The 22353-nt window shown below is 41.3% G+C and overlaps 1 protein-coding gene across 3 annotated transcripts in view; it reads right to left on the reverse strand.

Annotated features, from left to right (window-relative positions):
- The window catches only part of LOC132827851 (dynein axonemal heavy chain 9-like), a 504454-nt gene that overhangs the window by 273032 nt on the left and 209069 nt on the right, over positions 1 to 22353 (reverse strand). For all 3 annotated transcript variants that reach the window (XM_060844602.1, XM_060844601.1, XM_060844600.1), the window contains 2 exons: positions 20455 to 20557; positions 12480 to 12719 (listed from right to left, as the gene is read on the reverse strand). In XM_060844602.1, coding sequence (XP_060700585.1) covers positions 12480 to 12719; positions 20455 to 20557 — 343 coding nt within the window. The remainder of the gene's footprint in view (positions 1 to 12479; positions 12720 to 20454; positions 20558 to 22353) is intronic.

A 22353-nucleotide genomic window follows, 5' to 3' on the forward strand; every position in this document is an offset into this window, starting at 1 on the left:
CCTTTCTTGAACAGAGGAACAACATTTGCCTCCCTCCGATTATCCAGTACTACTCCCATGGAGAGTGTGGATGCAAAGATCATCGCCAGAGGCACAGCAATCCCATTCCTTGCTTCCTGTAGTAACCTTGGATATATCTGGTCTGACCCTGGGGACTTATCTATCTTGACGCTTCCCAGAAATTCCAGCACATCCACTTTCTTAATATCAATCTGTTCTAATCTATTAACCTGGTCCACAGTGTTCTCACTATCAACAAGGTCCCTCTCTCTCATGAATACTGAAGCAAAAAACTCATTTAGGGCTTCCCCTACCTCTTCAGACCCTAGGCACAAGTTCCCTCCACTATCCCTGATTGGCCCAACCCTGTCTGATCATTCTGTTATTCCTCATCTAAGTGTAGAACACCTTTGGGTTTTTCCCTAATCCTTCCTGCCAAGGCTTTTTTGTGCCCCCTCCTAGCTCTCCTCAGTCCACTTTTGAGTTCTTTCCTAGCTACCCTGCAACCTTCTAAAGCTGTGTCAGGTCCTTGCTTCCTCAACCTTGAGTAAGCTTCCTTCTTCCTCTTGACGAGAAGCTCCTCTTCTCTTCTCATCCAAGGCTCCTTCACCTTACCATTCCTTGCCTCAGTGGGATAAAGTTCTCCAACTCTCACAACAAATGCTCTTTGAACAGCCTCCACATTTCTGTTGTGCATTTCCTGTAGAACAATCATTCCCAATTTATACTCCACAGCTCCTGTCTACTAGCAGTATAATTTCCCTTCAATCAATTAAAGACTTTCCCATATTGTCTGTTCCTATCCCTCCCCATGGCTATGGTAAAGGAGAGTCAGTTGTGGTCTCTGTTACCAAAATGCTCTCCTGCCGAGAGATTTGACACCTGGCCTGGCTCGTTGCTTAGCACCAAATCAAATATGGCCTCCCCCCCAGTCGGCCTAGCTACTTATAATGGGGTTGCCATATTGCTGGAGTACTTTGATTCCCAGCTGACTTTCCTGGAGCTGTGCGACCAAACAGCAACTTTTGTAACACCAATTAGAACAATCTGAGTAAATCTGTATGAAGAAAACAGGCCGAGTATAAGGCAAACAACTCAAGTCTATGCATATATGATTATCTTGTCACACCGCCACAGAGAATAGTGAAATATTCTGGGCAGAGTTAACCTGGCAATTGGAGTTTAAAAGTCCTGCATAAGGCATGTGCAAGTGCATGTGTTTTCCTCAGGGTCCCTACACTCATCAGCTTTTTAAGTCAAGTAATTTTCTGCTTCCAGTCTGGAAATTGCAGGACAGTATATTCAAAGTAAAATTGATGAATGAGACATAACGGTTTGTTTTGATTTGGATACTTCAAATTGGAGGACAAGTATGTTTATTTCCAAGTCCAGATATCATTTCTTTTCCAAATCACTATTTAATTTAAAGCAGCCAACCGCTGCTTTGTTTAATACACTACACTGTTAGACAGCATAAAGGACACCTGATACAATACTGACTAACTACACTTCCTTTCTTTATGTCAACAAACGGTAATGATGAATAATTGTAAACAAGGGACATCATATAAATCAGTCAACACTTACTCTGTCTAGTAAAATAATTACTAATGATTAAAAAAAGTAATTTACCAGTGTGTGAATTAATTAGCAGTAGCATTGTGATGGGATTACAACACAAATAAGTTATTAAAATAGATCATAAAACATAATTGACAAAACCTCAGCAGACCATCTACTTCTTTACCTTTTGTTTCAATTGTCTGATAACCAAAACAACCTACTGATGATCAATTGTCAGAGTTCTTTCACCAAATACGAGTGAACCCAATTCAGCGTTCAATGCCTACAACCTCCCATCTGCCCTTCATAGTAGGCAACTTCACAATTTCCTTTTAATGCCTTGTCCAGAGTTCTGCTGCATCTCATTAGCAGGTATGATTCAGCCTGGAAAACGGTCTAAGCTACTCGGCATTTTCTTTAGAAATTATCACAAAGCCAATTCTGCCAGAATTTGTTTGCATAATTTTTATTGAAATATCAGCTGTGATAAAGGACAACATGTCAAAGAAAGGTTACTTTATATTAGCAACATGTCACTATTAATCTGCTTTTGAGGGAAGCTGTGTTTTACCTAGCCTAACATGGTCTCATCTTCATTAAACGTCATTTGAGGTCAGTCAGAGTAAAACTGCCATTTGAGATCAGTCAGGGTTTAATTGCTAGTCATTGAAGGAAATATAAAGATTGGACGGACAACAAAGTTACATCTCAATGTTAAAAATAAAATCAGCTCGAATTGGCAGTCATTTTTGCTATGCGACCCAGATTCCATATTGAATTACATATAGCACATATAGGTTAGATTCCCTACAATGTGGAAACAGGCCCTTCAGCCCAACAAATCCACATTGACCCTCTGAAGAGTATCACACCCAGACCCATTTCCCTCTGATTATTGCACCCAACACTATCGACGATTTAGCACTTCCAATTCACCTGATCTGCACATCTTTGGACTGTGGGAGGAAATCAGAGCACCCAGAGGAAACCCACACAGACATGGGGAGAATGTGCAAACTCCATACAGACAGTTGCCCGAGGCTAGAATTGAACCCGGGTCCCTGGCGCTGTAAGGTAGCAGTGCTAACCACTGAGCCAGCATGCCACTTAATTGGAGGAACAGTATGATCATTTTCAAGGCTGGATATCACATCTCTTTTAATCATTATATCACAAACACAGACTACTTCGTTCAATCATGTTTATGCCCCATGCAGGCCTCTCTCCAAGTATTGTCATCTAATTTTACTATTAGAGGCCTCTCTTCCATTCTCCATGTCCCCTTATTTGGTCCCATATTTGGGGATGTACTTAATATTATTCACAGTTCTGGTCTTGATCTATGAAAATGGTTATTTTCTGTGATTCCTCCATCATGTGTGATGCATACACTCTCAAACCACTCTACAGACAGGTGTATGACTCTGAGAGGGAATGGATAAGAAGTGAACATAACCAGAATATAATTTTAAATTACTGCCTATAAATTGGCTATAATCTCTATTTTAAATTGGGACACTCAGCTGAGATGTTATTAATGTAGCTTTGAAAATATATTTTAACAACATACAAAGCAATAATATCAGTTGAGTTATAGAGTATGGAGGTTTACAGCATGGAAACAAGCCCTTTGGCCCTACTTGTCCATGCCATCAAGTGTTCACAGTTTAAACCAGTCCCATTTGCCTTCATTTGGTCAATACCTCTCCAAACTTATCCCATCCATATGCCTGTCGAAATGTTTCTTAAATGATAAAATTGTTTGCGCTTCCATCATACTATCTCTGGCAGCCTGTACCAGACAGTCACCACTCTCTGTGTGAAACAAATTGTTCCTCTGGACCCTTTTTTATCTCCCCCCTCTTAACTTAAACATATGCCCTCTAGTTTTAGACTTCCTCGAGTTCACAAACATAAAGCTACTAACATTCAGTTCCTCTTGAAATGGCAGCAATTCTTTGTCAACTTGAATTTAAATGAAATAAGGATTCTTCATCTGCCTATTTCTTCCTTTCATCCTATTTTCCTTCCCATGTTACCCGCTCACTGCTTCTTTTATGGACTCGTGCTGAAGTGCAGAGCCACTCGTGGTGGCAGCACACAGGTATATTGCCCAAATGAGTGGTTCCTGTGGTGCTGAGGTAGTGTCCCTACCTCTGAGCGACAAGTCTCACCTGTTCCAGAGATGTGCAATAACATGCCTTAGTAGCTGATTCATTACTATCCATCATCCAAACTACAGACTTCGTTGGAAAGGTTTAACCTCTTCTTGCCCAATACCCTGCAACACAGACTTCTCAGTGGTTGGAAAGTCCCGAGTGTGAATCATTCTTCTGTGATAAAACACCACCCAAATTTGAGCAAAGCGTCTTTATTTTGAGAATGCTTCTTAACCTTGGAGGTGATGGCATGGTGGTGAAAATGTGTTTGCAATGCTGCATGTTTGAGAGTAGCTTGCCTGTTGGAGTTCAATTCCAACCTTGGGTGCCATCTATTTAAGGCAGAGTGGTAATGTCTGATCTAAAAAGTTTGGTTTCAAATCCATGCTGCTCTAGACATATGCCATAACATATGTAAACAGATCGATTAAATATATTTACCTCTGAATCTGAAATTCAGAGCAGCAATTATAATGCACTAGTTTAATTGTTGCCATTATTTGCAAGGGCGAAACAATACGTCTTTTTGTTGTGACAATTTCCAATCAATGCCAATTACTGTAAGTTTAAAGTCGATACTGTTTTGTGCTGTGAGCCTATACCATCTAGGAATTGAATTAATGTGAGTTAAACTTGTTTCATGAAGCATGCTTGTAGCCAATAGATGCAGAAGAAAGAACTGGATTGAAAGTCAGGTCAATGAAAGTAAACTGCAACTTCTTGTTGCATGACCAATCTTTGTAGCTGCCATTTTAAATCATAATTGCCAGCCAGTTTTAGGTAGAGGAGCAGAATCACTTGACTTCAAAGATTTACCAGCAGGGTTCCAGGAATAAAGGCTTTCAGGGGGATAGATTAGAGAAGAAATTGTTCTTCCAGAAGAAAAGAAGATTAAGAAGAGAACTGACAAGCAATTGTAAGCAAGCTGAACATTGCAGATCAGATTTCCATTGCTGGAAGGGTTGCGATGCAGAGGACACTGGTTTGGGGTGTATGTCAAAGTAAGCAGCAGCTACTTGAGGAAAATCTTACGTAGTGAATGTTGAGCTGAATTGGCCTGTCTGAGTATGTGTTGAAAATAGTTTCACTTATAGCCTTTAGAAGGGTATCACATAATTATCAGGCATGCAAAGATTTGCAGGGCCATGTGGCAAGCATAGGGGTATGTTCCTGGCTGAGTATCTCTTACAAAGAGCTAGGACAGACATGAAGGGCTGACGGGCCTCCTTCTAAGCTCTAATCATGAGGCAGTCGATTTTTAAGAGAAATAAATGATACAGTTTCTGCCTACAGAGTAATGTTTTCAAAAAGAGGACAGAGATAAATTGGATCTAAAACTAGCACTCAACAACAACTTGGATTCGTATATTTCTTTTAACATAATACAACGCTCTGAGGCATTTCACAACTATTATCAATCAAAATTTATCCTGACTCTCAAAGAAATATTACAGCTTTGAGGAATATCTGAAATGAGGGAGGACCGGTTTTGGAGGAGGGAATCTCAAAGCTGAGAGTTAAGGTAGCTGAAAATACAGCTGAAACCACCAACGGTGGAGTGATGAAGATCAGGGATTTTCAGGCCAGAGAACAATTGAAACTTTCAAACTCCTTGGGGCTGTGTACCCTACAAAGAATGCCCGTTGTGAATTGAGATTATTGAAAATGAATCGAGACTACCATTGTCTCTCCATCTGTTATCTATTGCAACATCTGTAGTTTCCATATTGAGACATTTTGCTTTCGGGTTGTATACCTGACTTGGATTGTACATTTTAAATATTAAGTGGAATATGCTATACAGGAGCAAATTGGAATTTATTGCAAATTTTCTCATATTCAAGTCAAAATTTTATTCATCCGTTCATGGGGTGAGGGCGTCACTGCACATGTCAGCATTTATTGCCCATCTCTAATTTTACAAAGGGCAGTTTAAGAGTCAACCACATTGCTTTGGGTCTGGAGTCATGTGTAGGCCAGACCAGGTAAGGATGGCAGATTCCTTCCTAAAGGTCCTTAGTCAGCCAAATGGGTTTTTCCAACAATCGACAACAGATTCACAGTCATCATCAAATTACACCATCTGCCATGGATTCGTACCCAGGTCCCCAGAACATTACCTGGGTTTCTGGATTAACAGTCTAGCGATAATTTCACAAAGCCATTGCCTCCCCGATGTTTTGAAATACATTCTTTCTTACAAACTTCATGAATAATGTATATGCTTCCGAAAGAAGATTAAATCAGGGCTCTCAAGACACCAGAATTGGAATGACAGATATCACAGAGTGCTGTGGGGTCAGGTGAATTTAAAGGGGGGAGGGGGCATGGGAGGTTTCAGCAGCAGATGAGCATTGTCAAGGCAGTGCTATGGAGCTGGAAATTGGAAGCCTTTCGTGAAATCAAAGACATGCAGTCAAAGGTTCATCCCTAGGTCAACTATGACCCCAAAAATAGCAAACAATCTACGTCAGTCTTAGATAGTTATTAAGGATAGGATAAAGTCAGTGACTTGGTAACAGAGACTGTGGCTTGGGACAATAGCATCAGTACTCCTAATACTCCACCAGAGCAAATTTCTCTTCATTCAGTCCTGGATACCTCTCAAGCACTCTAACAGTTTGAAGTCTACTGGGGATGGTCAAAAGAGATGATAGTGAGGAATCTATCAAGCTGTGTGCACAGCTATTGGTTGTTCAGCACATCTTCATTTGATCAAGCTTTCTGAAATGGTAGCCTGAATTAATTGATTGCTGTGTAAACAAGTCACTACAGTTTAAAACAGAAGTTTCAACAGTAGAGTTAACCAATGACTGTACAACTTTTAGCGAAGCTTCAAATGTACAAATAATTAGACTGACATGTTAAAGGCTTTAGTGTCAGTGTGTCTGTTGCTAGTTTGCAGGGTATATTATAGAGCAGGCTGTGGAGTACAAGTCAACCTGGCATGTTAGACAATGCTATTTGTTTCGTGGCAATAATCCTGCATTTGTCTATACTCAGAGAAAAAGTCAACATCCTTTTCAGCCAGGGCATGCAATATACAAGCTAATAACATGCTCAGTTTTCACTCAACAAATGATGTTTTACTTTATAGTAACCCTGTTACTACAGCAAGGGATCATCAAGGCAGTATGGGCAGTGGTGCAAAAATGCACAGAAGTTTAAAGCACACCCTCTCGCAGAATGACAAAGATGGCAACCTCCAAGATCACAGCAGCAGTTCACTTTCCTACTCAATGTATAAATCTAACCTTGTTTTTGTTTGAGAGATTTTCAAGGCTGACTTATGCACTGGCCTCTATGTCACTGCTGAATTTTACTGCGGTGCTACTTTGAGGTCATAATGTAACACAGTTCAATGCCATTCCACGAACTTCAATGCTAACCGTGAGAAGTGGCCCCTTCCCTTTGCACCAGCCTATTTCTAATCCTCTGGCCCTCAATGATTTGAATTTGCAGTTTGCATTTTCTCCCCAGCTGAAGTGCTGGTGATGTAATTTCCAGGGATGCAAAGCAGAAAGTGCTGGTTGATGTTTGTAGTGAGGATCTCCACCTCACCCCACTTGGATCACTGTGTAAGCAAGGTGGCCTGCACCCATAAAGCTACGGTTATACCATTTTCTTCTTGCTTCCCCTTCATGACAACCTTTCACTGCTCACTCTTCATTTACATGTTTTCTTTCTCTCACTTACAATTTTATATTTTAATTTCAACTTAGGGTCAACGCAAAGGTGACTGCATATCAACTGGAATGCAAAGTTGTTTCCCAATTCTGATTTCTGCTTTTGACAAACCTGATGAGACCTGATTAGTAAAAACACAAAAATCTGCAGTCTTATTTACTCAACCGATCAGTTTGTTTTTGTTCAACTTTGATTCTATGCCCTAAAATGAATGATTGGTACAAATTTCATAGCAGTGACTTACTGTTTCAAATCACTGTGCAACTCAGTCTCAGTGCGCACACACTGTCTATTAGTGAGTAAGCCAGCCACTTGGACTAATGTCTGGAATCTATCAATTCACACGCATGACAACTCAGTGACCACTTTCCAAAAAAGAGCACGATAAGTGGAGGCCAATTAACTTTTTCCACTTTTAAGTGCCAAAATTATGCTTCGTCATTACAACTCCAAGCTGCTTCTGATTTGCTGTTAAATGAAATAGAAATTATATTAAGAGCAATTTTAGTCATTTTGTTCCAGACAAAGCACTATTATCCAAGTTATGGAAGTATGAGGACCCTTCATAATTACAGACAGAGAACCTCCACGGATAACGAGTGGAAATAATAATTGGAAGTGATTTGGGTCTGTTCCAGAACAGGAGACTGGAATAGGTTTATAATTCATTTTAAAGTGCTTCTGATTCACCACTAAATGAAACTTCTAATGAGAGGATTCTCTAATGGACTATCCCCAGGCAAGACAGTAGCACAAACCACCCACTGAATTTGTAATCTATCAAAACAAGTAACCCAATAGATTTTACTATCCCTGACCCCTTTTGCAGATTTGTCATTAACTAGTATCAGATATTTAAGGCTTGTTATTGGGGAAAATTTCTGATATTGATGGTGTATTGTGGAATTGTAAGTGCTTTAGACTTAGTGGTGTTTAATGGCTTTGTTACAAATAATGGACAAGAATGTTTGCCCCCTCAATGTGGAATGTAGCTATGGTGAGCAGTATTCTCAAGTGCAAATTTCAACTAAGAATATATTAGGCTTGATTCAGATCACCCTAAAGGAAAACACCTTTGCTCAGTAATGTATTGTTGGGGTCACCTCAGTCCAACTGACAGTATCGTGGAATGTAAAACAGGTGGCTATAAAGAATTCACAAATTCCAAACCCATGATTTCCAAGGGCAAAGGGCAGTGGGTTCATGAGAATATGATCAATTCCAATTTGGGTCTCACCAAGTCCCACACTGTTCTGCTTTACACATATATTCATTCCTTCATCGCTACTGGGTCAAAATCTTGAAACACTCAACCAGCACTGTGGGTGTGCCTTTTGAACATGAGCTGGAGCAATTCAAGAAGTAAACAGCAAAGGCACTCCACCATCTTCTCAAAGGTTCCTCAAGTTGGCGAAGGTTAGAATTGAAGTTTACTGCTATACACTCTAATAAGTATTAATTCACAAAGTCACAGATTACAAGCAAGTCCCAGCTATCCAACTTGCCCTCCAAAGTACATGACCAACTCTAGGTCACATGGTAATTCTCAACTATTCCCCAGCACCTGCTCATAATTAAACACAATTTACATTTTAGATTAGACTTACAGTGTGGAAACAGGCCCTTCGGCCCAACAAGTCCACACCGACCCGCCGAAGCGCAACCCACCCATACCCCTACATTTACCCCTTACCTAACACTACGGGCAATTTAGCATGGCCAATTCACCTGACCCGCACATCTTTGGACAGTGGGAGGAAACCGGAGCACCCGGAGGAAACCCACGCAGACACGGGGAGAACATGCAAACTCCACACAGTCAGTCGCCTGAGTCGGGAATTGAACCCGGGTCTCAGGTGCTGTTTATGCCATGGAAGTGATTTTTAAAGTGTCATATGTATCTGAGTGCATAATCTAAGATGGTACTTGAATTGAATTATCACATTCTTTGATTTAGACAGGAAAGTAAGGGACCACAGACCAAATTAGGAGAATAGCAACAAGTTTTCCTGATGTGCTGCCATACAATCTTCCCTTAACCAACAGTTCCAGTAACAATAACTTGCCGTTTACTCACTTGGTATATTTGTAGGATCTTGTCATGCACTAACGGTGATCTCAGTTGACAATTGCTAAAAGTCCCAAATGACATGACCACATTTCAAAAGTAATCCAATGGTCATAAACTACTTTGATATGTGATAAGGCAGTATATAATTTGCCAGTGCCAATCATTGGCAGTACAGATTGGCAGGGCTCAAAAGCATTGCTGATCATTATTAGCAGACCAAGCTGCCTGCAATCTTGGGACCAGGATCAGAAGATAGCCCATCCAATCAGTGTCTGTTCATACGGGGACAGCCTCAACGCTTTTGATGACATCTGTGCCTTTACTGTTTACTTAAACTTCTTTTTTTACATTGCAACAGTTCAAAACAATGTAGATAAGTGTTGGAAATACTCAGCAAATTGGGTAGCACCACTTGTGCCAATCACATTGACAATTCAGATTTGAGGTCACCAATCTGTAGTATTTAGTGTAGTATAAGGATTTCAAAGGGTTAATGTCTGCAAGAGTGAGCAACACTTCACACAGTGATGATCTAAGAGAGCGCATGAGTGACAGGCATCATGATTTCAAGTTAGTTACACTTCTGTAAAGTTGTATTTAGAGTTATAGAGGTTTACAGCATGAAAACAGGCCCTCCGACCCAATTTGTCCATGCCATCCAGTTTTCACAATTAATCTAGTCCCATTTGCCTATATATGGTCCACGCCCCTCCATACCTATCCCATCTATGTACCTGCCCAAATGTTTCTTAAATGACAAAATTATATTTGCCTCCACGACCACCTCTGGCAGCCTGCTCCAGGTATGCACCATCCTCTGTGTGAAAAACATTGCCCCGGACCCTTTCTATCTCTTTCCTCTCACCTTAAACCTCTGTCCTCTAGTTTCCTACCATGGGGAAAAGCTGTTGGCTATATACCTTATCAATACCTCTCATTATCTTAGAGACCTCTACAAGGTCACCCTTTAGTCTCCTATGCTCCAAGGGAAAAAAAACTCCCAGTCTGTACAGCCTTTTCTTATAACTCAAACAATTTTTTTTTCTTGTGCTACCTGGTCTGGATGATTTGAGTTATAGTTAAGAGTATATAGTTCTTTCATATGTAAAAGAAAAGCAGGCTTTTGTTGAAATCTATCAAAGACCAGATAATCTCTCCGAGTTAAACTGACAAACGACAATTAACTGTTTCTCCCTTCACAATTGCCACCAGACCTGCTGAGCATTTCCATTTTTATTTCATATTTCCAGCATCTACAGCATTTTATTTTTGCTCAATGTAAATGGGGTGCAAGGATATAGAGATGGAACAATGGATCATCTAGCCTGATGGACTGAGAACTCTCTCCGAAGTTCATTCAGGTCCTTTACACTCAACATGTTATAGGGCTATTGCATCTGAAGCCAAGCATTGGATGCTTAAACTGAGCTTTATAGGCCTGGTGTGCCATTGTAAATGTAGGGTTCATAATACTGCAGCAATTTGAGTAAAGGTAAATTGAGACTGATAGGAGCTTGCATGACCCTCTACGATATGGGTTTTGGATTATATGGGCTGTTGGAAGTTGTAAACTTTATACAAGAATAATGAAAAGTTTTTTTGATTCACTAGCTCAAACAGTTGAAGCTGTGTCGGTGGCTAATCACACACTATAAAATCTAGAGTGAGAGATGAGCAAAAGCCATGGAAACGCTAAAGAAAAGAATAGTAGATACCAGTGTTTTAATTCTTTTATGGGATGTGAGCATTTATTTACTGACTTAAATAATCTGTTGAGGAGAGAATTATCTATAAAATGGTTTTTACAAGTTTCTAGGCACAGCAATTATGATTGACATGCTGCTTGAGTCGACCCCTGTTATGGCAACTAGCACTCAAACTTCATGCAGCCTTGTCATCCTAATGACATGTGTGGACAGCCCAGTATGATCCACACTGTTGGCTGAGTGTATATCCAAATGGGAACCTCACAGCGTTGCGAGGTAGCATGTGTTGTAGCTAGCCTCCTACTTTTGAAGGTAATACCTCTCTCACTTACAGGGAAGCTACACCGAATCAAAAGTCTCGGACCCCAGTGAACAATTTGGAGATGCGGCAAATGCAACACCAGGACAGAGACAAAGAGAAAACTCTGTAGTTTAGTCACAGAGTCTGACTGGAGGAGAGAAAACAAGTTTCTACAATAGGCCAGGTGAGCTTTGAAGAACGTCCTTCTGAAGGGAGTGTAAGTAGATGGTCAATAAGACCAAGGCAAAGAGTTTGATGTTGAAGGCCTGGCAGCAGTGCTCAAAAAGTTCATTGACTACACACAAGTGCTCATGGTCAGTGAATGCACCTGGACAAAAGGTTTTCTTCTGAACACTCCACCAGTCTCCCATGGTGCTCAATGTACCACACACCAATCACACATGACTCAAACCTAACATCCAGATAAACCATTTGCTGCACCCCCCCCGCACACACACCTTCCAATGATGAAAGCCTCACAGAAGCCTCCCCTCACCGCTTCAGAGACCAAGAGAGAAAGCAGACAGTCAACTCATTCACGTTATTGCCCAGATTTCCATAGTTTCAGTAAATCAGTACCACGGAGCTCAAAATCACAGTCAATACATTCTCTTCTTTCGTGTGTTCAAGTACCAAATAATCAATCTTTTAAAATATTACAACTGGATACTCATTTTTTATATAAAGTAATACCTCTATATGTATTCTGAATTTATCAGAAAGTAAACTTCCCTAGAATAAGCTCCACCTTGTTAAAATCAAGAATTTAAAAAATAGTTCACTTTTATTTATTTTATTTATAAATTAATCAAACAAAATACCTATTCCACTCCCTCGTAGAATCACAGAGGTTGTTGATGAGTTTTCAACCAACCTTCTGGGTAATCTCCTTCATAAAGGTATCACTTTAGTGTGAAATAATTAAAAACTGACTGTTCAGCTGCCTAATGAAAAACATCATACGAGAGTATATTAAATGGCTGTGTACTCACCTGAAAGATATTGGACAGATCCCGCAGGTTGAAGATGTAATGGAATTTAATGGCCGTTGGCAGAAAGGTAGAAGCCACTTTCTGATGCAATGCTAGGGCCAGATTGATTAGTTGCTGTGTAGATTTCTGCAGTGGCCCAGCAAAGTTACCAAGCTTGAGATGCTGGGACAGAATGGTACTGTAGATTGTTGCAAGAGCATCCACGCCAGGAAACGACAGAGCAAACACACAGAAGTGGCGCTGGATTAGGAAAATGAAAACATTTAGATGTACTGGTCACTATGTACGTTTACACACGAAGCATTGGCATCTGCAGATTTTAATTTAGATGGAACAATTAAGAACAGTGGAGAATGCAGGCATTTTCAAAAATACAATCTGTCAACAGATTAAAAAAAAGTGGAATTTAATTCTAACTTACAGATGTTTAACACCCTGGGATGCATTTTAAGTGAAGGGTAATTATTTCAATTGTGGTTAGCAAACTAAGGGTTATTAGCATTGATTGCGTAGACAGAAGCTGAGAGCAATTTTGGCCCTGGCTTGTTGTCTACAGGTTAAGTGTTCATGCCAAGGAATACATTAAGTAATGAAAACAATAAATGCTGGTGATCACAGCAGGTTAGACACCATCCATGGAGAGACAGCAAGCTAACGTTTCGAGTCTAGATGACTCTTCATCAGAGACATCTAGACTCGAAATGTTAGCTTGCTGTCTCTCCATGGATGCTGTCTGACCTGCTGCGACCTCCAGCATTTGCTGTTTTCAATACAGACTCCAGCATCTGCTGTAATTTGCTAATACATTAAGTACGAGCTGATAATATCACGTTATATGGACTCAAGGGCAGTGGGCAGGGAGCACCTTTGAATCTCAAAAGGGTAAAATTCAACATTGAAGTCTCCTTCATAGTCTCAGTAACAACACCCATCGAACCAATGTAACTTGAACCGATTTGCCATCGTGCAATAAACTACATCTTGGTGAATGTTTTCTTCCATCAGACTAGACCTCAGGGAGAATGGCACAGAAAACTGGAAACTTGCATGAAAATATTTGTAATTAATGAGGCAAAGCAAAAATAAATCTACCTGTTGCAGTGACCTTTTCACTTTCAGAAAATAAGCTAAGTAGTTAGGAAAATTAGAAGTGTCAGTGTTGATGCACAGTAACAGCAATGACTGAAGCTATCAGTGACTGGATATTGCTTTTAATAATAAACCCATTCCCAAGCACTGCAGATTCCCTGGGAGATGCCAAACTAATTATTGATTGCTTTCTTCCAGTTAAAGTGTCACTCATTTAATTGGTGACAAGGCTAATCTTTATTCCGCTCCCAAGAGTTGCCTTGCCTTTGGCACCAAACCAAGTAACATTCCGCGACTACGGCTGTAGAAGTCCGATATGCAAATAACCTGCACAATCTCAAACATACTTTTGAACTCAACATGGGCTGCAGCACAAAGCTGTGTCCTCAAACTGGCTGCAGGCTGGTGAGGAAATAAACAGGCAAATGAAATGTCACACTGGTGCAATACAGAGTAATGTCCTGGGGTTGGAGCTGTAATACATTATTGGGGAAGAGCAGAGTTAGTTTCCAATCTGCATCAGGGTGTGCTATACCTCACTCAGAGTGTACTGATCTTTACATCACGGTGGCCAAATGGCACAAGCACAACTCGTGTTAGCAAGCAGCTTTTGTTCTTGAGAAATTCTTGGTGTGAAATACTTTAGACAAGGCCAAAGTTTATGAAGAATGGAACTCCAGAATGTAATTCACCAGCCTGAAAATTCTTATGGGAATAGACAAGGTGAATAGCACAAGGTCAAAAGAAATCTCACTTGCAGTGATTGTATTGCCACCAACTTAAGTAAATAAAAATCTCCTTATTTCCCCTCCCTCTGTCACTGGTCCTCAATATCTGAATCCCAGATTCCCTTCCCTTGGGACTAAAGTAAAATAAAATAAATTGTGGGAGAAAACCTATTTATGGATGGTAAATCCAAAATGAACTGCCTTCAGGAAATCTCTCTCAGTTCAGTTTCATGGTTATTCTTATAAAGCCTGCAATCTGAACAGGATTTCTGGGTTTGGATTCTCATTTGGTATCATTTGAGCAAACCATCAAAGTTTCTTTCATCTATGCCAGCTTTGCATTTCGATGCCTGCAACAGATACTGGCCTTGGGTAGGTTTTCCTACAATACTGTCAGGATCACTGCTTTCAGTGCAGCTTTCAGTCACCCTTTTCTGCTTGTAGACAGAAATCTAGCAAACAACAAACTAAAATTGTTTCAATGCCACTTCTCAATAAAACAAGGCTTTTTAAAAATACATCACATTAGCAATGTCTAAATTGAACCTTTATTTTAACTATTAGTGGCATAACTATCATGTAAATGAGCTCTGCAGACTTTATTGAAGCCATGTATTGATGAAGTCCCTGTTCAGACCAGTCAGTGGTGTACCTAGAGTCATGGAGATATACAGCATGGAAACAGACTCTTCGGTCCAACCCGTCCATGCCGACCATCCCAACCCAATCTAGTCCCACCTGCCAACACACAGCCCATGTCTGTCCAAACTCTTCCTAGATAAAAACAATGACTACAGATTCTGGATTAGAGTGGTGCTTGAAAAGCACAGTAGCTCAGGCAGCATTCGAGGTGCTGGAAAATCGATGTTTCAGGCAAAACCCCTTCATCAGGAATACAAGGGACTCCCTGAGATTCTTGTAGAGAGAGGAGGAAAACTTCTTCAAGGCAGGCCTCCATGCAAGAGGATTCGCACTAGGGTTAAAATCAACTGCAGATGCTGGAAACCAGATTCTGGATTAGAGTGCTGCTGGCAAAGCACAGCAGTTCAGGAAGCATCCGAGGAGCAGGAAAATCAGAATGATTTCCTGATGAAGGGCTTTTGCCCGAAACTTTGATTTTCCTGCTCCTCAGATGCTGCCTGAACTGCTGCGTTTTTCCAGCACCACTCTATCCCAAACCCTTCCTATTCACATTCCCATCCAAATGCCTCTTAAATGTTGCAATTGTACAAGCCTCCACCACTTCCTCAGGCAGCTCATTCCATGTACTTAGATTAGATTACCAGCAAGTCCACGCTGGCCCTCCGAAGAGCAACCCACCCAGACTCGTTCCCCTACATTTATCCCTTCACCTAACATTACGGGCAATTTCCCATGGCCAATTCACCTGACCTGCACATCTTTGGACTGTGGGAGGAAACCGGAGCACCCGGAGGAAACCCACGCAGACACGGGAGAATGTGCAAACTCCACACAGACAGCCGCTGGAACTGAACCCGGGTCCCTGACACTGTGAGGCAGCAGTGCTAACCACTGAGTCAGTGTGCCGCCCACAAATACACGTTTGAAAAGATAACCATTCACTTTGAGAATACCAGTAAAACCAAGAAAGTGACCTCCAGACAACAGCAAGAATCCTGAAAAATACTTAACAATAAGAATGGCATTTAATGTGTTTTGGCCCTGTCAATGACAGATCATCACATCAATGAGACTGATTAGATAAGAAAACAAAATTGATAATTTGCAGATAACATGAGAACCATTACAATATACGGAAAACAGGGAATTTTACAAGTAACATAAGTTATGTATATAAGCTCTATAGGGAAAAAAAATCCTGTGAAATTAGAAAAATATTACTTAGAAAAACGGATAAGCTTCAGTTTCATGCACTAGCCAGAGTTTGACATGTTTAACATTGATACCAGGATTCTAACACTCCAAAACTTGTTAGTAAGCATTATCATCTCAAATTGCTTCATACCATTATTTTTATGGTGAAGCTGCTCATGCATTGATATTTATTTTGGGATTCCTCAATGTTCTGACATGTTTAAAATCTGATTGAAGATTTGTAGCTCGGGTGTCCGTTGTTGTGGTTCTGCTCGCCGAACTGGAAGTTTTTGCTGCAAACGTTTCGTTCCCTGGCTAGGGAACATCATCAGTGCTGTTGGAGCCTCGTGTGAAGCGCTGCTTTGATGTTTCTTCCGGTATTTATATTGGTTTGTTCTTGCCGCTTCCGGGTGTCAGTTTCAGCTGCAGTGATTTGTATGTGGGGTCCAGGTCGATGTGTCTGTTGATGGATGTTCTTGCCGTTTCCGGGTGTCAGTTTCAGCTGTAGTGGTTTGTATATGGTGTCCAGGTCAATGTGTCTGTTGATGGATGGTTTGTATATGGTGTCCAGGTCAATGTGTCTGTTGATGGATGTTCTTGCCGTTTCCGGGTGTCAGTTTCAGCTGTAGTGGTTTGTATATGGTGTCCAGGTCAACAGACACATTGACCTGGACACCATATACAAACCATCCATCAACAGACACATTGACCTGGACACCATATACAAACCACTACAGCTGAAACTGACACCCGGAAACGGCAAGAACATCCATCAACAGACACATCGACCTGGACCCCACATACAAATCACTGCAGCTGAAACTGACACCCGGAAGCGGCAAGAACAAACCAATATAAATACCGGAAGAAACATCAAAGCAGCGCTTCACACGAGGCTCCAACAGCACTGATGATGTTCCCTAGCCAGGGAACGAAACGTTTGCAGCAAAAACTTCCAGCTCGGCGAGCAGAACCACAACGTTCTGACATGTTTCAAAAGTAGCTACTACCCACCCAACAGTTACAGCCTAATACTTTTTCCAACCAAGCACTATGTACAATCCAGTCTTTTTTTAATTAAAAAAGAAATAAGTTGGGTTTTCACACTTGATTTTACTTGGCTCATTGCTTGTATTTCTGAACCATTCAGGCAAAAGAGAAGAAATGTAAGAACTGGTCAGAATAAGTATCCACTGCTACTGAGCCCTGCAGGGAATCTCTTGACTGAGTGCCATGTGGCATAATAAATGAATAATACACTCAACTATATTTACTTCAGAAAAAATATACAAAATACACAATATATGCTCTGTAGATCCTTAGGTTGCCGGTTCAATTCCAGCTCGAAGGGGTGTGAGCCACTTTTTGGGGTGGCACAGTGGCTCAGTGGTTAGCACTGCTGCCTCACAGCGCCAGGGACCCGGGTTGGATTCCAGCCTCGGGTGACTGTCTGTGTAGAGTTTGCACATTCTCCCTGTGTCTGCGTGGGTTTCCTCCGGGTGCTCCGGTTTCCTCGCACAGTCCAATGAGGTGCAGGTTAGGTGAATTTGCCAAGCTAAATTGCCCATAGTGTTACGTGCATTAGTCAGGGATAAATGTAGGTTCAGGGAATGGGTGTGGATGGGTTATTCTTCGGAGGGTCGGTGTGGACTTGTTGGGCAGAAGGGTCTGTTTCCATACTGTAGGGAATCTAATCTAAAGTGGTCTTTTGGCCCATAGACTATTAACAGGTAGAGCATTTAGCCTTTTTTGAGGTACAATGTTCCAACATCACACAGGTCTTATTATTGTAAAATCTATCATAAATATAGTTCCCTTCCATTTAGATTCTCCCAATTACATTGTTCAGGTTGATAATAGCTGAAAAGCTGTATTCATAACAAAGAAGCTTACAAAATCAGGTTCGATACCAACAGAGATGATGCAGCACCTTCCATTGATTTGCTAAGCATCAGGTATTGTACAGAAGACCAATCTTTCCCATTGCACTTTATTTAGACCAATGAAACTAAATCCTCAATTTTTCTCCAGAAAGGGCATGTCTCACCACAATTCTTGCTGGATATTATGTGTTTTGCAATAGAATCAACCGTCAGGCCAATTTCTTGAGAAGCAAGGATGAAGGAGGTTGCAAAAACAATGATTACAGTCTATGGAGACCTGAAACCATCTTGATACGTGGGTGTGGTTGTGAGATTTATCGCTACACTCAGCACATAGAGTCATAGAGTCACAGAGATGTACAGCACGGAAACAGACCCTTCGTTCCAACCTGTCCATGCCAACCAGATAACCCAACCCAATCTAGTCCCACCTGCCAGCACCCAGCCCATATCCCTCCAAAACCTTCCTATTCATATACCCATCCAAATGCCACTTAAATGTTGCAATTGTACTACCCTCTACCACTTCCTCTGGCAGCTCATTCCACACATGTACCACCCTCTGCATGGAAGAGTTGCCCCTTAGGTCTCTTTTATATCTTGCCCCTCTCACCCTAAATCTATGCCCTCTAGTTCTGGACTTCCCCCACCCCAGGGAAAAGACTTTATCTATTTATCCCATCCAAGCCCCTCATAATTTTCTAAGCCTCTATAAGGTCACCCTTCAGCCTCCAAGTATCCAGAGAAAACAGCTTCAGCCTATTCAGCCTCTCCCATCAGCTCAAATTCTCCAACCCTGGCAACATCCTTATAAATCTTTTCTGAACTCTTTCAAGTTTCACAACATCTTTCCGATAGGAAGGAGACCAGAATTCCAATAGTGGCCGAACCAATGTCCTGTACAGCCGCAACATGACCTCCCAACTCCTGTACTCAATACTCTGACCAATAAAGGAAATCATACCAATGCCTTCTTCACTATCCTATCTACCTGTGACTCCACTTTCAAGGAGCTATGAACCTGCACTCCAAGGTCTCTTTGCTCAGCAACACTCCCTAGGACCTTACCATTAAGTGTATAAGTCCTGCTAAGATTTGCTTTCCCAAAATGCAGCACCTCGCATTTATCTGAATTAAACTCCATCTGCCACTTCTCAGCCCACTGGCCCATCTGATCAAGATCCAGTTGTAATTGGAGGTAACCGTCTTCACTGTCCACTTCACCTCTAACTTTGGTGTCATCTGCAAACTTACTAACTGTACCTCTTATGCTCACATCCAAATCATTTGTATAAATGATGAAAAGTAGTGAACCCAGCACCGATCCTTGTGGCACTCCACTGGTCACAGGCCTCCAGTCTGAAAAACAACCCACCACTACCATCCTCTGTCTTTTACCTTGGAGCCAGTTCTGTATCCAAATGGCTAGTTCTCCCTTTATTCCATGAGGTCTAACCTTGTTAATCAGTCTGCCATGGGGAAACTTGTCGGACACCTTACTGAAGTCCATCTTGATCACATCTACCGCTCTGCCCTCATCAATCCTCTTTGTTACTTCTTCGAATGCCAAGCAATAATGAATTCTGTGCCCATCCATAAAGGTATACAACTTGATTACATCATTATAGATGTCAGACAGTGAGAAACTCACTGGAAAGAGCCATTCATACTTTTTGTCTTGCACTCCACAGGACAAATGCAAGAATGCTAAATTTTAAATGATCGCAACAATTTATACTAGACAAATTAAACAGGCGCTGGTTGACCAAGACATAACCATGGAGGAAACAACAAGGGATTATTGGCTCTGCATGCTCCTGAGTAATTCAAAAAGGTGCAAGAATTGAATATATTCCTTTTACTTCCTGAGACTGGGTTTTTGTATTTTAATGCATGCCACTGCTAGCATGTGTAAATAAAGCTCATTCTGAACTCTGACACGGTTAAACATCTGGAAGCAGCAGCTCTGTCAGTCTGCTCACCTGAACAGACAACAAAATAAATTGCAGAGCCACATTTTGTCAGAAGGTGTATGTCCCATTTTATAGATTACTTTGAATTTCTTCGCCCCCGGAATACATCTTGTTATTTGCAGTTTGTTCACCCTCCCCAAGCCAGATGCCCAAGGGAAGTTCGTGGCCACCACCTCTGCAACTTATAAATTTGGCGGCCAAGAAAGAAAATTGACCAAATGCTGTCCAGTTGATCTTTATTCCCCTTCCTTCTTGGACTTGAGGTGCCATAATTGATAGGTACCCCAAATCATCAGGCTGGATTTTGTAGGCAATATCTTTCACCCTGGCCTCAAGGAAAGATGCTCACAAATGCTATGGAGTAGGCCTCTTTCCCAACAGCAATTAAAACCAGCAGCCAAGTCGAGGGAAGCTCCAGGTTTCCAGCGGTTATAAACAGTGGAGGAAATAAAATCTCTCAACATACCTGCAGGCGAGGGTTGATGGTGAAGCTGCCGGCCGTGGGATTCATACAGGACACATATTGCACGTTGTGGATCTCTTTCAGTGAAAGTTTGTTTCGATCATACCTGGGAAAAGATTTTTTTAAAGAGGGGTTAGTATCGACAAACTACTTGCTTGAATGGTAACCACAAACTGAATAAAATTTTTAAAAAGACAATGGGCGGCTCAGTGGTTAGCACTGCTGCCTCACAGCACCAGGAATTCGGGTTCAATTCCCGCCTTGGGTGACTGTCTGTGTGGACTTTACACATCCTCCCCGTGTCTGCGTGGGTTTCCCCGGTGTACTCCGGTTTCCTCCTCCCACAATCCAAACTGTGCAGGCCAGGTGAATTGGCCATGCTAAGTTGCCTAGAGTGTTTGGTGCATTAGTCAGGGATAAATGTTGGGTAGGGAAATGGGTCTGGGTGGGTTACTCTTTGGAGGGTTGGTGTGGACTTGTTGGGCCTGTTTCCATACTGTAGAGAATCGAATCTAAAATGACATGTATACGAGGAAAGAAAGGACGAGATTTTCAATGATTTCAGCTCGTTCAAGATATTCCAAAAATCATGTTTTTTTTTAATTGAAGGGTGTTACTTTGTGTTTTCATTTCAGGTTTTCAGCAGCTACAGCCTTCTGCTTCAGCCCCTTTCACATGAGTGTAAAAACAACTTGCCCTGAGGGCCCCGGTACTGAGAGTAATTCTTGGTTTTCCATGTACTTACTGCTTACCCTGTGTTCCTGCAAAGCCAAATGCTCACAAAAAAGTGACCTTGTTTTGACATTCACTTTATTCAATATGCATTTTGTTAAGCTGCAAATAAAATGGAATGAATTCATTTCACAGTTTAGTTCTTTCCCATAATGAATCCAGCAGAAAACCTAATACTAAAACGAAACATGTATAAACCTGCATGCTGGAACAGAACTTAAGCACGAAGCTTTCTGTCTTACACTTTTCAAGATGAGGAGACAAGAAAAACAAATGCCAATTATTTGGCATGATAAAGCGATACAGACTAGGTTGGACCATTGTTGATAGGAGATGCAGCTGGAGTTAACTGTCAAATTTTAGTTCTCAGGCCAGACAGGTAGACTCTGATTGGTTGTGTTGTTGCTTTTAGAATACAGTGGACATTGGCAATCCTTATGACCTCTTTTGCAATGCAAAACAGGCAATATTACAAATTCCTTTTCTTCAACAAAGAAGGGTCCCATATATCAATACATGTTGCTTCTAGCATGTGTAAATGCATCTCAAATCATCACCTAAAACTGAAGTCTAGTGTAACAATGGCTCAGTCTAGATTGTTTAGTAAATGTTATCCAATAGCAGCATCACGTTTAGTAGTGGACATAATGTTCTGAAGCTTTTTGAGCAAGCACATAACCAGCATACTACCTAGCACTGGTCAATGAGATGCTTTGGTTAGTATAGTCCACTAGCAATTGGGATACATTGTTCATTGAGCGGGGCACACACTAGAACTGAAATCCACGACAGAGTGCTCATTTGTGTAACAGGAAAAATGTCTTTTTGACTTGATAGCAACATCTTGTCAGTACAATAAATGAAAAAACAAGTCATGTTCAATACAAAGCAGCAGCACGAGACAGCTTACTTTACCTTTGAGTACTAAAGAAGGGTTACTGGACTTGAAATGCTAACTCTGATTTCTCTCCACAGATGCTACCAGAGCTGCTGAGCTTTTCCAGCAATTTCTGCTTTGTAGCTCACTTGATTAGATTAGATTAGATTACTTACAGTGTGGAAACAGGCCCTTCGACCCGCCGATGCGCAACCCACCCATACGCCTACATTTAACCCTACCTAACACGAGGTTAGGCAATTTAGCATGGCCAATTCACCTAACCCGCACAT

The sequence above is a fragment of the Hemiscyllium ocellatum genome, chromosome 25 (genome assembly GCF_020745735.1).
Source record: "Hemiscyllium ocellatum isolate sHemOce1 chromosome 25, sHemOce1.pat.X.cur, whole genome shotgun sequence".
Taxonomy (NCBI): domain Eukaryota; kingdom Metazoa; phylum Chordata; class Chondrichthyes; order Orectolobiformes; family Hemiscylliidae; genus Hemiscyllium; species Hemiscyllium ocellatum.